The sequence below is a fragment of the Pleurodeles waltl genome, chromosome 4_2, assembly GCF_031143425.1.
Source record: "Pleurodeles waltl isolate 20211129_DDA chromosome 4_2, aPleWal1.hap1.20221129, whole genome shotgun sequence".
Lineage (NCBI taxonomy): Eukaryota > Metazoa > Chordata > Amphibia > Caudata > Salamandridae > Pleurodeles > Pleurodeles waltl.
This window is the reverse complement of record NC_090443.1, coordinates 747765891-747780347: the sequence shown is the minus strand read 5'-3', so window position 1 is coordinate 747780347 and position 14457 is coordinate 747765891. Positions and strand designations below refer to the sequence as shown.

Genomic DNA, 14457 nt, shown 5'->3' with positions numbered 1-14457 from the left:
CACACCCCGGGGGTACCTTCTAAGAGCGCCCCGGCTCTTATCCTCGTAGTTCTCGTGCCTCGGGGGCACGTCTGATGCGCAGTTCAGATGCGCTCGGGATTCCCCAGCAGACGTGGGGACTCCGGCACGGGAAAGCAAAGGAACGCTTTTAAAAGCGCGTCGTCCCGGTTCGCCTCATCACTGCTCCTTCTGAGTGAGACGGCTCAAGGAAAGGAGCATCGCTTAGGGAATTAGGGGCAAGTAGATGCAGGGGGCAGAAATAAAGCACTTTTAAAGGCGCTATGGCAAATCTGCAGCCTGGGCTGCGGCGGTGATCTTCTGCAGCAGTTTTCAGAAAGAGCGCTTTTTCCAAGCGTTTCAAACAAGCTGTAGAGTTCGTGGCAGGGGTCAGGGACCACAGCACCCTGCCCCTGGGAATTACTTTTTTTTTTTTTTTTAAATCTGTTTATTAAACTTAACATGAACAAGGTTTTGGAAATGGCAGTACATTACATATGCTTTGGTGATTACTCACCTATCTTCTAGCAATTGTACATTACATTGCACAGCATAACTTTATTACAATGCCCCGGCTTTCCATAAACATTCCACAACATTTAACATTTGACATAATGATTGATATTATTAGATATGTATTTTGGCGTCCATGATGGTGAGGGAAGCGTAGAGCGATATTTATCTCAAGGGTTGTGCTTCCGCATGTGTTCTTTAGTGTAGAGGTGTCGTTGTATCATGGGTCATTCAAAGGGTAAATGTGATATGTACTAGGCCTAGCAATGTTAAAGTTTGGATCTATTTTTGGCAGCCGCAATTAATGTGTATGTTTTTAGGTAATCTAAAAATTATTAAGCAGCGTACCTCAAGGTGGATATTTGTCATCCCTAGCTTCAATCCTGACTACAAAAAGATCCCAATTTACAATCCCATCTCTTGATTGACTTCCATACTGTGATTGCTTCAGGGTTTGAGATTCCGCCAGTGCATAATCATGTAGGTCACGTAACCAAAGTGAATGGGGAGGAGCGCCAGGGGCCTTCCAATGTGTAGCTATCAGCCGTTTATATGTCACGAATGCTAGATCTGCAAACTTGTGTATATGCTTGTCTTTTTTTGCGCGGTATCGTATGTTAAGCAAGCAGGATTCTGGAGTCTGGATAAGCGGATGTCCTGTTAGGTCTATAGTTGTATTTACAATTTGGTTCCAGCCTGTATTGATCGTGCTGCATTCCCAGACCATGTGATAGAAGGTTGCCGCAGGAGCGGCACATCTTGGACATATGGAGTTAGCTCCCATGTATATTTTCTGAATGCGGGCTGGAGAAAGGTAAGCCTGGTGCACATAATTAAATTGCGTATATCTTAGTCTAAAATTGCGAGATACGGATTTAATCGACGTGAGGGCTGTGTCCCAGGTTTTTTGTGCTAATGGTGTAGTAAGAGCGGAGTCCCAGCGAAGTTTGACCTGTGTTAGGGTTTTACTATTTCTTGTCAGGAGAATTTTGTACAATTTAGTAACAGTATGTTTTGCCTCCCCCATAGATAGAATTGCAGAAAGTAGGAGGGATTCATTTGGTTCATTTTGCCCGCAACCCCATATGTTGCGTAGGAGACTATTGATGGCATTGAATGTCAAAAAAGCTTGTGGTTGCATTACCCCTGTCGCCGTCAAATCTGCAAACGAAATGGCTTTGGTTTCGTTATATAGGTCCCCTGTATTCAGAGTATTAACCATTCGTGTGTCATGATAGAGGGATAGGGAGTGAAAGCCCGGGAGCTGTAATATTGGAATTAAGGGAGAATAGGGAGGAGGTAGCAGTTTTCCTTGTACATATCTCTTCCAGCAATGTCTGGCCGCACTAAGCAGGGGAGTATTGTGTCGTTGTTGAGGAAGACCTGTTAATAGCCATGACAATATCTGTGTGGGTTTTAAGTAGTCCATTATTGCTGTAGCCTCTGTGTTAGACGGTTCAGTGAGCCATTTAGTGACCCACTGAAGTTGGGCTGCTGCATAATAGAGCTCGAGGTTCGGCATGCCCAGGCCTCCCTCTTCTTGTGGATATTGCGTGATGTTTAGGGCTACCCTGCGTCTGTCTCGGCCCCAGAGTAAGTCAGTTAGGAGGGAATGTACTTTATGAAAAAAAGAACGTGGCAAGGCCAACGGGAGTGCTGAGAAGTAATTCAAGAATCTCGGCAGTATTAGCATCTTGGCTATTGCTATCCGGCCCATGGGTGATAATGGCAAGGAGCTCCAAAATTCCAGGGAGCCTCGGGTGGAGCGGAGCAATCTGTCTAGGTTACCTTCCCTTAGGTCTGCCATAGAATGATACACCTGTACACCCAAATACTTGAAGGTTTGGTACGACCAAGGTAAATGGTCTATAGAGGGAGGTGCTTGTTGCTCAGGGGGCAAACAAGTAAGGGGGAAGATACAGGATTTAGTCCAGTTCACTCGTAGGCCAGATATAAGAGCGAACCTATCTAATATATGCATTATCTTGGGTAATGAGTCAGATTGGTTGCGTAAGTATATCAGGGTGTCATCTGCATACAAGGAAATTATATGATATGTATCGAACTCCCTTATGCCCCATTTATGTGCATATTTCCTAAGCTTAATGGCAAGTGGTTCCATAGCTATTGCAAATAGCAATGGCGATAGCGGGCATCCTTGTCTGGTTCCTCTATTCACAGGAAAGGCTTCTGATACTACCCGACCTGTTTTAACTCGGGCTGTTGGTTTGGAGTATAATGTGGTAATCCAACTGATGAAGCCATTCCGAAATCCGAACGTTTTGAGTGCGCTAAATAGGTATTTCCAGCCCAGCGTATCAAACGCCTTCTCGATATCAAGTGACACAGTCACACTCTCTGGATCAGTGGTGTTATGCATGATGCGGATTAGGCGTCTTATATTAATAAAAGTGTTTCTACCCGGGATAAATCCCGACTGATCGGGATGTATCAAGCTTGCTACATGGGGGAGCAACCTATTTGCTAGGATTTTTCCCAAAAGTTTGCAATCAGTATTCAACAAGGAGAGCGGTCTATATGATCTAACGTCCGTAGGGTCTCGCCCCGGTTTTGGTAGCACCACTATTAATGCTTCCCTCATAGAGTCTGGTAACTGTTCTCTATTCCGCGCTTCATTAAACACCTCTACCAAGGGTTGTAGCAGGTGAGTGCTATGCGAGTTATAATATTCTGGTGGTAAGCCATCAGTGCCTGGGGTCTTACTTCGCGCCATTTGAGATAGAGCTAAACGAAGCTCTTCAATAGTAATAGGGCCGTCTAGAATATCAGCATTGTTGACAATGTTCGAATTTTGGGGAATCTGTGTGAGAAATTCGGCCAGTTGCTGTTCTGTGGGAGAAGTAGAGGATTGATATAGCGCATTATAGTATGTATAGAATGCCTTATTGATGTCGGCCTGAGTGTTGACTACTATACCTGTTTGTAACTTGATGGCCCCTATCGGCGATGATTCCGGTGTTTGTCGTACCAACCATGCCAATAGTCTGCCCGATCTGTCTCCCTCTGCGTGTTGTCTTGTTTTAAAGTGCCTATAGTCATGTCTGCCAAGACTGTTGTCTGCTTCTCTATACTTAGCTTTCAATGATATAAGTGTTTCTGACGGTGTTTTATTTATTGAGGCCTCTATCTCCGCCTTGCGTATTTTGGCTTCCAGTTTTAATAATTCTGAGGACAGCATTTTCTTAATGCCCACTGATGCTGCCAGACAATGTCCTCTGACTACTACTTTATGGGCATCCCATTCAGTAGCTCGAGTTGCCGTTGTATTCTTATTAAGAGAGAAATAGGTCGACAGGCATGATGCTAATTCTGTATTAAAAGGGGGGTCAGTCAAGGCGTCTGTCTGTAAGCGCCACGTTGGGATGCGAGCATGAGTATAACCCCAGATCAGCGTTAAGTAATGTGGATTGTGATCTGATATAGTGCGGGCTAAGTACCCAGATGTAGTCACCTTTGGGATTATGTTAGACGTAGTGAAAAACATATCTAGCCTAGTGTAGAGTTTGTGTACTGGTGAATAGAACGAGTATTCGCGTGAAGTGGGATGAGAGGTTCTCCATATTTCAGTTAACCTGTTATTGGCAGCCCATTCCATCAAATCAAGCGATGCTCGCTTAGCAGGGGCTTGTTCAAGTGGGGGGGTGGAGCGATCTTTTAGGATATCAATAACACCGTTGAAATCTCCGCCCCATATGGTATCGATTGCAGGATCCCTGAGCAGGCTGCTGCCCATTGTCCTAAGAAACTCACGTTGGTTTGTATTAGGGGAGTATAAGGTTATCAGGGCTAATGGGTCGCCATCTAACGCGCCCTCTAAAATTACGTACCGCCCATTTGGGTCGCACTGTATACGGAGCACAACATATGGGACCCCTGGGGCTATCCAGATTCCAGCCCCTCTGGCATATGACGAAAAGGTAGTTCCATGTAATTGACCCTTCCACTTTGTTTTAGTTAGTGCAAGCAAGGATTTATCCAAATGGGTCTCTTGCAACATGGCAATATGTATTTGGTGCCGCCTAAGGTATGTATAAATCTGTTGTCTTTTATTTGCGGAAGCCATGCCCTTTACATTCCATGTTAAGATTTTATATTGAGTAGCATAGCTCTTATTTTGGGATGACATGGAATTTGAGTTAGATATTTGGTGGGGTTACCACCTGTGGTTATGTATGCCCAAATTTTCTTTGTGCTTTGATATCTATACCCTACAACTAGCTTCCCGGCTCCTGAGATATGTGACTTATTTTTGTAGTTTACATTATGGTGTGACGCTCTGTAATTAATACATGTCAATACGAATAACAATAAAACTGAACGTTCTGCTACAACTACAAGATCCGCTATATTTAACAACAGTAGCGGATATGATATGAACAAGGGGGTGACAGAACTTGTCATCTTGGGGTAACAGTCCTTATAGTGCGGAGGGTGTTCCATGGCTACGGGTAGTTGAATGATGTAGAACCGGCCTATTTTACGTATGTTATAAACGTTGCCAGATCTAAGCAGCGGCGGGGCGGGCACACATTTCCCCGGGAGGGTTTATTCTATTTCAAACAACGACAGTGCCCAACCAAGGACAGCAGGTTGTATAGTATCCTGTATCTGGTAGCAAGTTTTTAACAAATGTCATCAGCTGCGCGTGGAGTGAGGACTGGACCCCGGTCAGTTTCCGTGGAGTCTGAATTTAACTCTAGATCAGGTTCGGCTTCTGATTGCTCAGAGTAATGTGTCGGTGACACATTGGCAAAGCGTTGCGCGGATTGTAACAGATGCGATCTCTCAGCTCGAGATTGTTCAGGGGAAGGTCTGCCGCCTTGTTTACTGCGAGGTTTGTGCTTATTTCTCTGGGGTAGACTTTTATCAATAGGAGATGGAGGGTCAGCTAGGCCTTTTGCATGAAGCCATGTCCATGCATCTTCAGGAGTAGTAAAGAATAAAGTACGGGAGGCATCTTGTATTCGGAGTTTAGCTGGGAACAGCAGAGAATATTTAATATTGTGTTCTCTGAGACGCTCCTTGATCCGGTAGAATGAGTTACGTTTCTTTTGTACCTCCATTGTGAAGTCCGGGTAAGCGGTTATTTGTGTGTTCTCAAAGTGCATTGGGTTAAATTTACGAAATAGTTGTAATATAAGGTCTCTATCACGATAGTTCAATAATTTTGCTATTAGGGGGCGTGGAGAGGCACCTGGTGGCGGGGGTCTGCCTGGTATCCTGTGGGCGCGCTCCACCGAAAAGAACTTCGGAACATTCTTCTTGAACACCGTTTCAGTCAGCCACTTTTCAATAAAGAGTTCTGTGTTTGGGCCTTCGGCTCGTTCTGGGAATCCAACGAATCGGATGTTATTCCGGCGCGATCTGCTTTCAGCTTCTTCGGCTCTTCGCTTGAGTGTCTCGACTTCTGTTGTTATAACACTTAATTGGGATTTAACTGTTGACATGTCTGGTGTGAGGTGTGACGTATCTTTTTCAAGCTCGGCGAGCTTTTCCGCCAGCACCTGTTGATCCGCCCGAAGCAAGTTAACATCTTCTGCGATTGAGCCAATTTTCGCTTCCAGAGTTGTTTTGGTATCCAGTATAGCTTGCAACACTTTTTCAAATTGTGTTGAGTGCTTTTGCAGTGTCTCTTTTAGATCTTGAAGGGTTTGGTGCGTGACTGTGGTCTCAGATGATGGAGGCATTTTAGTTGGGTCCATGTTTTCAGGTGGCACACGTGGGGTCTTTGGCTTTCCCATCAGGTGATTCGCGTTTAAAGTTATTGTTGAACTCTGAATTCAGCTCAGCATTGTTTGATTGTGACACAGAGATTATCGACAGTTTATCTCTGGCGCTGAGTAGGCCCAATTCCTGTAGACGTCAGGTAGTTTACTTTCCTCCTCTCACCGCACACTCACCGTACGGCACTACCAAGGACCGACTTTATTACTGTTTATTTCTGCGCTATTATAGCAACGGAGCTTCTGCAAACTGCCTAGTAGGTACTATTTTTCTTTCCATGCCTTAATTACTTTGATCCATCACTTTCTCACACTGCTATCGCCTATTCAGGATCCAACACGTCCCTTTTACGCTCTTTTAAAATCTATGCTTCTATGTGTGCAGAGGCATTCCGAGCATTGGTCTACCGTCTAGAGGTCTACCTATCCTTTTTAGGGATCCAGCAAGACTGTGGGGTACGCTGCTCAGGCCGTTCAGTATCCCTCTAGTGTGAGCACGGCAAAACGGGGCTCCTCGAGATTCGAGCCTATTGTTTCCCAGCCATTTTTGTTATTCGAGGTTAAATCAGTCAACTGTTATTTTTTTTTTTTAAGGTCATCAGCACCCTGGTGCCTCCCTGCGCGAACAATCGACCTGGTGTCACGCTGCAGTCCACATTCAGGTTTGAATTGCGGCATATGTCCCAATCAGACCCCCCGGGGCCGCGCGCCCACTCGCCTCTGTCTCACCAGTATTACAGTCAGGGACGGATGGCCCTCACTCTCGTAGCGGGACGTCTTTACATGCGAGTCTCTTACTCACGATCTTCCTAGGGCACCGCGATTCGTAGCCAGCCCGGCTCCGGCCGCCTCTGGCCTTCAGCCCGGGTCCGCCCAGGCGCCTCTCCGAGCGGCCACGTGTTTCACGGTCAGCGCGACTCAAGCCGCCTCCAATTTTCAGCCCGGGGCCGCCCCGGCTCTTCCTCGAGCAGCTACACGATCCGCATACCAGCGCGGCTCCAGCCGCCTCCGATCCCCAGCCTGGAATCGCTCGGGCGTCTCCTCGAGCGGCCGCGCAGCAGCGCGGCCGAGAGCGGCGATGCTAGGATCCCTCGGGTCGCACTGGACAGCCCGGTCAGCTCCTCCGGGTCCGTGCACGCCCTCGCCACCGCCACGCTGGCTTCCAAACCGGGTAGGGATCGTTTTCACCCACCCGGCGTTGTTTTTTCAGGATTTTAGTTGTAGGCCGGGTCGGAGCTGCAGCTTATGCGTCCGACCCGGTCGCCATCTTGGACACGCCCCCGCCCCTGGGAATTACAACACAAGAAAAGGTACGGGGCTGGTGGGTCCAGCTACAGGCCAGCACAAGGGGTGCAGATGGTGGCAGTTCCTCCTAGTGACCAGGCAGGTCACAGGTCAGCACAACAGCAGCAGTCCAAGGTGGTTTCCTGGTGAGTCCATTCATCAGCGTTCTGTGTCCAGTTTCAAGTTCCAATAATGTTCAAATTGTGGGGAAAATTCCCCTGTACTTATAGTCAGTTCTTAAAGTGTTTTTCAATGGCAGGGAGAGGAGGTTCCAGCCAGTTACAAATGGTTCTGGGAGTGCCCCCTCTCTACTTTCAATACAGGCTCCAAACCCTGGGGGGTTAACGACCCTATTGTGTGAGGCCAGGGCACAGTCTTTACAAATGCAGGTGTGCCCGCCTCTCCCTTCTCTCAGCCCAGGAAGGCTTTACAATATGTATATGCACCTCTGTGTCACCTCCACCCTCCCTGTGTTCAGGCTGTCTGAGAAGTATGCACAAAACCCCAACTGTCAGTCTACCCAGACGTTGATTGGAGAGAAGCTGCAAAACACCAAAGTTATAAGCACAGATAAATGCGCACTTTCTAGAAGTGGCATTTCTGTGATAGTAATAAAAAATACACCTACACCAGTAAGCAGCATTTCTTACCACTGTCACAACCATACCAAACATGCCAACGCTACCTCTCATAAATCAGACAATACCCCTTACACATAAGGCAGGGCATCTCCAATGCAATCCTATGAGAGGGCAGCACTCACAGCAGTGAGACACCAGTTAGGCTGTTTGTCACTACCAGGACAGGCCACGCAACATGGCACATCTCCTGCCTTCTACATACATGGCACCCTCCCCAAAGGGCTAGCTAGGGCGTACCTTAGGGGTGACTTACATGTAGTAAAAAGGGAGTTCTGGGCCTGGCAAGTAAATTTAGATGCCAGGTACCTGTGGCAGGAAACTGTGCACACAGGCTCTGCGCTAGCAGGCCTTAGATAGGTTTGACAGGCTACTTCAGTGGGTGGAGCAAGCAATGCTGCAGGCCCACTAGTAGCATTTAATTTACAGGCCCTGGTATAGGGATACCACTTTACAAGGGAATTATAGGTAAATTAAATATGCCAATCAGGTATAAGCCAATCATACCAAATTTGTAAGAGAGAGCACATGCACTTTAGCATGGTTAGCAGTGAAAAAGTGCTCAGAGTCAAAACGTGAGCCAACAAAGGTCAGAAAAATAATGAGGCAAAAGCAAAAAGTCTGGGGAATGACCCTGTAAAAGGGCCTGGTCCAACACTGACACTTAAAGGGACTTTATTATTTAAAATGAAGTCTCCCCATTTTAGCCTATGGAATCCATTCACTACAGTGAGGTAAAAAAGAATTTGGCTATTTTAGCTCACCGGGACTTATAAAACTATTTTCATATGGTCTCTGCTTATAGTTACATGACACCCAACCTCAGGGGCACATAGGGCACACCATAGGGGTGACTTATATATAGAAATAAGGTAATTTAAGGCTTTGGAAGTACTTTTAATTCCAAAGTCGAATTTGCATATAACTTTAGTTTAAAAGCAGCCAGCAAGGCAGGCCTGCCTTTAACATGAAACTGGGCACCTCAGCAGTGCATGCTGGGGTCCCTAAACCTAATAGGGACTTCTATGTACATTGACATTACCAATTAAAATTAGCCTAATTTGCATACTCATTTTATACAGAGCACAGGCCCTGGGACTGGTTAGCATTACCCAGGGCATCATCAGAGTCAGGAGAACACCAGCAAAAAGTGAAAAATGGGGGCAAAAAGTTAAGGGACCTCTGCAATCAGCCGTTTTCTCACATTATGACTCTAATTATAACTTTAGCGATGTCAATTATTGTGATGCCATCAGGGTTAAGGTCATGTGACATTACTTTGTAGGAAGTTTAAAGGACAAAGGTCATATGATGCCACTTCCTTTGATGCCATTATGGTCAAGGGTGTGTAATGTAATTTCCGCTAACCCAGGCATTTTGTTCAATTGACGTCCAAGTGCAAATCTGAGGCTTGTAGGCTCCCTTCAGAATTTACCTAAACTGGGCCCTCGTTGGCCTATCCAGATACAAAATTCTTTGAACCAGGCCTGTTACCACCACAGGCTCGAGGTGGATATCCCTGAATTTGAGACTTTGGATCACCGATTCTTGTTCTGTGCTGCAAGCTTGATCACAACTTCGGTGTCCATGTAAATGTACCAGGGCATGTACCAGGGCATCGTACTTGTGCTTGTTAGGGTCGAGCCTGCGTCGCATGCGCTTGTGCATGCGTTTCGCTAAGCGAGATGCTTTAGTAATTAAAAAGGGCTCGGAGCCCTGTCCACCTAACGGTTGTGTCTGTCATTGGCTTGTGGGCTTGCCTGTTAGAATCTGCTTGATTTCATTAGTGGAAGGCATGCAGATGTCATGCATTTTCCGGTGGATAGCCCTCCTTGAGCGCATCGACCAAGTACAGAAAACATGCGAGGCTCGCTGTATTCTGTCAGGCACGTGGACTACTTTTTCTCTATTTTCCTAGTGCGATTTCGCTTGGCAGAAGTTGAGCGCTTTACACAGTTAATTGCACTTTTTCAGGTTACGTACATAAATGCACTTTTTCCGATAGGTGAAAAGTCGGGTTAGGAGTTTACAACGCTATCAGCTCTAACACGAGCAAACACGAGACCGGTTGCATTGCAAATGCTTGTTTTTTTTCTTGCTCCAGGCAGGAAAACACCTCTTTGACAGACCTGCCACTGGTTGGAGGATTACTCTGGTAACACCGGAGGAACTGTTGCTGAGGCGACCCTTGACTGACATCCCAAAAAGGGTAGTGGAGTTTACTGAGGGCTCACATGTATTCGCCTATTTTCTACGGGCAACGGAACACCAGTCCTGGAGCACAGACTCACCTCATATAAACAGTTGGGGTGACTAGAAGAGAATCAAGGTGGCTAAGATTATTTGGAAGGAATCAACACATTACATTCACTCTTTTTGAATTTTAGAAGGACATCAACATTCGAGATAAATGGATTTCTAGAACTTGAATGTGTCTATAAATACTGTCCGTTAATAAACATATATTTTACTTGCTTGAATCAACAGTCCCTATATAAATAATAATTATTTATTATACATAGTATTAAAAAAAGACCACGTTTTTGAAGTTTTATCATAAATTCATTGACAAAGCAAAGACATTTTGAAGTTTTGTTTTGTAAACATTCAACATGTTTATTGTTCAATGTGCGTACACTCGGAAAGGGGGACGTGAGGAAAATGCCTGCCTTCGGCGCCAACAATCTAGATCTCAGTGGTTCAAGCCTATTCATGCTGTGGTCTCAGACTGGCCTCTAGCGTTTACATTAGAAAATACCTGCTGTAATTCAAAACCTCGTTAGAAGCAAGGTTTAGTGTTTTCAATCGATCGTCGTAAAGGACTGAAACGTAAATCTGCAGGCAAGAACATTTTTACAGAACAATTTACATGTACCAAAGCCCAAAAAGAACAGTGGTAAAGTATGCAGTGGTCATAAGACGAAACAGAAATAGAACGAATATGATAATTTACCTGAAGCAGAAGATGATATTTTAAAACTCGCTGCATGGGAACAACCAATAGATCGCGCAATGTAAATTTTCCATTGTTAGCTCGTTTGGAACATTCCTATACACAAACGAGAGGACAAGCAAGTTGAAATGAAATCCGACTAATTAAAATTGATGCTTTGGAATTGAAATGATGAGAGTGATGTTTAAATTCAACAAGGTCCAGTAAGGAGGACACTAAATTTGCCATGGGATTCTGAAATGTCCATGGCACAATTAGGTGAGAATACCATAGGCTGTAGTTTGAGTATACAGCAAAGCAACGTGTAATCACACTGGCGATTATAATTGTACATAAAAATGGATCTACACAGTTTTTAGACTGCTCACACACATTTACATGGTTAAGTGGATTATTAGTAGAAAGTAGTGCATACCAAAGGTAAAACACGTCAAAGTAAATCTTGAAAAGCCTGGTTTTGAAGCTGATGGTGCTCTCAGCAGACACATTTTTAGGTCAGGCTTGCATCTGCAATACCTATTGTTACCAATTCTTTCAAATATACAAACAGTGTTCTTACTGGAATACATGATGGACTATCTTAATCTTAAAAGTACTCTAAATCACAACACGTTCACCTATTCTTCACATAGATGCAGTGCATGGAAAAAGCAATATCCTGTTTTATATTTTTAATTGCTACAGGTTTTTAAAAATATTTCAGCCAGGACTCAAAATGCCTGCCAAACCTATTGGCTTTGCCAATGTTTGTTCTTTGTGTTTCAATGATTACACCAGTAATGTATAAGCAGACACAATATACAGGCCTCTCTTTCTTGTTCACAGTGCGCTGGGCAAATTCCAAATAGCTCTTTGGCGTAGAGGATCATTGTTCAATAAAATGTCTTGGGTTGCACCTAGCTTCCAGCCCACAGTGGATTTATTGTTGTCAGTAAGTTCACCAGTACCCTCATTTGGATGATTGTTTCATATTCTTTATCATTAATACAGTGTTGTCTCTGGTAAAGATGTTTTGCGGCTTTGGATGCCAAAATGAAAAAAACTTTCCTCATACCTAATAAACTTGTATTGTTTTCTATTGATTGTTCAATATGGACATGTGTGTGTAGGAGAGGTTGCATGCCTTCTCTTTAAATCCCGGCCTGTACCTCCTCGCGAATCACCCAACTTCCAACCCATACACTGTTGAAAATGTGGTACTACAGTGGCAGATTTTCAACTACACTAAGTTCCAATAACTGGCATAAAAGTCCACAGATCATTATTCTGTCACGTACCGCCTCAGAATTTGCCCTTCCAATAACTGCTTGGTGCACCCGAGGTAAACAGAAGTTTTCAAAGGAGTCTGTGAATGAGATCCAGTATAACCACAGGCTCCCCAGATGCCTCTCCTCAGGCAGTGTTTACTGGCTTGGTTTTACTGCGATTAGGGAGAGTTAGCTCACTGTAATGAAGATGCACTGCACAAATTTAGAACATTTGCCTAAGGATAGACCGAATAAGGGCTTTTGAAGCATAAACATGGTAGTCAAAAATGCGAAAAGTGAATTCACAAATGCTAAAAGGTAAATGAAAGCTAAGCATTAAGGGCCACATGTATGAAATACAGGTTTTGCGACTCGCAACCTTATGTACAACTGTGTCATTGACACTGTTTGCGATTTGCAAGGGGGTTGCAAATGACCTACCTCATGAATATTCATGAGATAACTCGCAATTTGCTAACCCATTGGGAATGGCCGCCCTCACAGGGATGGTGGCCTGCTGGAGACAGCAGACCACCATGTCTCCACGTGGCTGCTTTTAAATAAAGCATTTTTTTTTTTAAATGCAGCCCGTTTTCCTTAAAGGAAAACGAGGTGCATTTCAAAACCAAAAAGTGAAAAGTTTTCTTTTCATTTTGTCAGAGCAGGCCGTGGTCCGTAGGACCCCTGCTTGCTCTGAAAAAATGTTTTTGCTGCCATTCACAAAGGGGAAGGGGTCCCATGGGGACCCCTTCCCGTTTGCGAATGGGTTAGCACCAGTTTTGCGACTGCATTCGCGGTCACAAAACAATCATACATGGGACTGCGACTCGCAATTAGGAAGAGAACACCCTAATTGCGACTCGCAAACCCTTTCTGCGATTCTGTACCGAATCACAAAAATGGGTCTGTACGTCCCAATTTGAATTTTGCGTTTGCGACGTGCAAAATGCTTCTTACATGTGGCCCTAGGTGATTAAAGTTTTCATTTCAAAAGACGATATGCATTTCATATTTTCTGATTTCTGGTGCCCCTTACCTCTAGCTTTAGCTTAACATCTTCTTTCGTCTTGGCAATGTTATCTAAACAGGAGATGGCAGTCTCCACTTGACTGCAGTACTCCCCATATATTACCAACCTGAAAAAGAAAAAAAGTGCATTCAGGTCTGTGTAAATCAGTTCTATATCAACATTTAGTTAACGGGCGTCAGGCTGCGTCGAGTGAGCCTTGGCCTAATAGCAGAGAGAAGCAGTTGCCGCGCATTCTGGGCGTAAAGATGCCAAATGTTCAGCTGTAAACTCTGAGCCCCAGCCGCCTGTACGTTTTGTCATTCTGGCCCAGCCCTGACACCTGCGCATGACCTGTTGCAGACCAGGAAGCGAATCCTGTGGTGTAACCAAACACTAATTGCTACAGACACTTGAATGATCCGCGTTATAATTGATACTGTGTGATGATTTCACCTTTGGCTTTGTATGTCTACATTAATTTCCTGGAAATTATTTCTCTGTAAATCAGCAAGTGCATGGTCTAACCCTTTAATTAAAACATAAACGTCAGTCAATCAGCCTTCAGCAGCTCTCGCCTCCAACAGATGGGCAGCAGAGTCGCAGCTCAATCACTGACTGTTCTGCTACAAACAACCCTGACGAGGAAAGTACCAACATACTGCCCATGTTTTATCAAGGCCTGCATTTGTTGTGTTTCTCTCTTGATGGAATGATTATTCTCTAAAGAACGAGGTCAGCAAGAACACAAAAACGAATCGCTTGTTAAATGTTCTAGTCCTTTCCTATTTGGCTCTGATTATGATGTAATCGGATTTAAATGCGGGAATACCGTGTGGCTGTAAATGTTTTCAGGTGATACAACCCGCTCACCTAAGCTCACCTTTTGGAGAGCCTGCCCAAGAATAAGGAGTAGCATGCCCACCAAAGTGCTTAATTGTGCTGTGGTCTCCGGTGGGTGGCACCGGCACTTACTTTTTTGAGGGCCGGCACTTATTTTTCTGTCTCAAGCATTTACTGCGAGCAAAAGACACATACGGGAAAGACGGAGTATAGAGGGGGTATATCCAGTCAT

General features: G+C 44.8%; 1 protein-coding gene across 1 annotated transcript in view; it reads right to left on the bottom strand.

Annotated features, from left to right (window-relative positions):
• Positions 1-14457, bottom strand: part of VAV3 (vav guanine nucleotide exchange factor 3) — a 1144177-nt gene that overhangs the window by 641315 nt on the left and 488405 nt on the right. The window contains exons 9-10 of the mRNA XM_069232407.1: positions 13413-13512; positions 11130-11225 (exon numbers count right to left, since the gene is read on the bottom strand). Coding sequence (XP_069088508.1) covers positions 11130-11225; positions 13413-13512 — 196 coding nt within the window. The remainder of the gene's footprint in view (positions 1-11129; positions 11226-13412; positions 13513-14457) is intronic.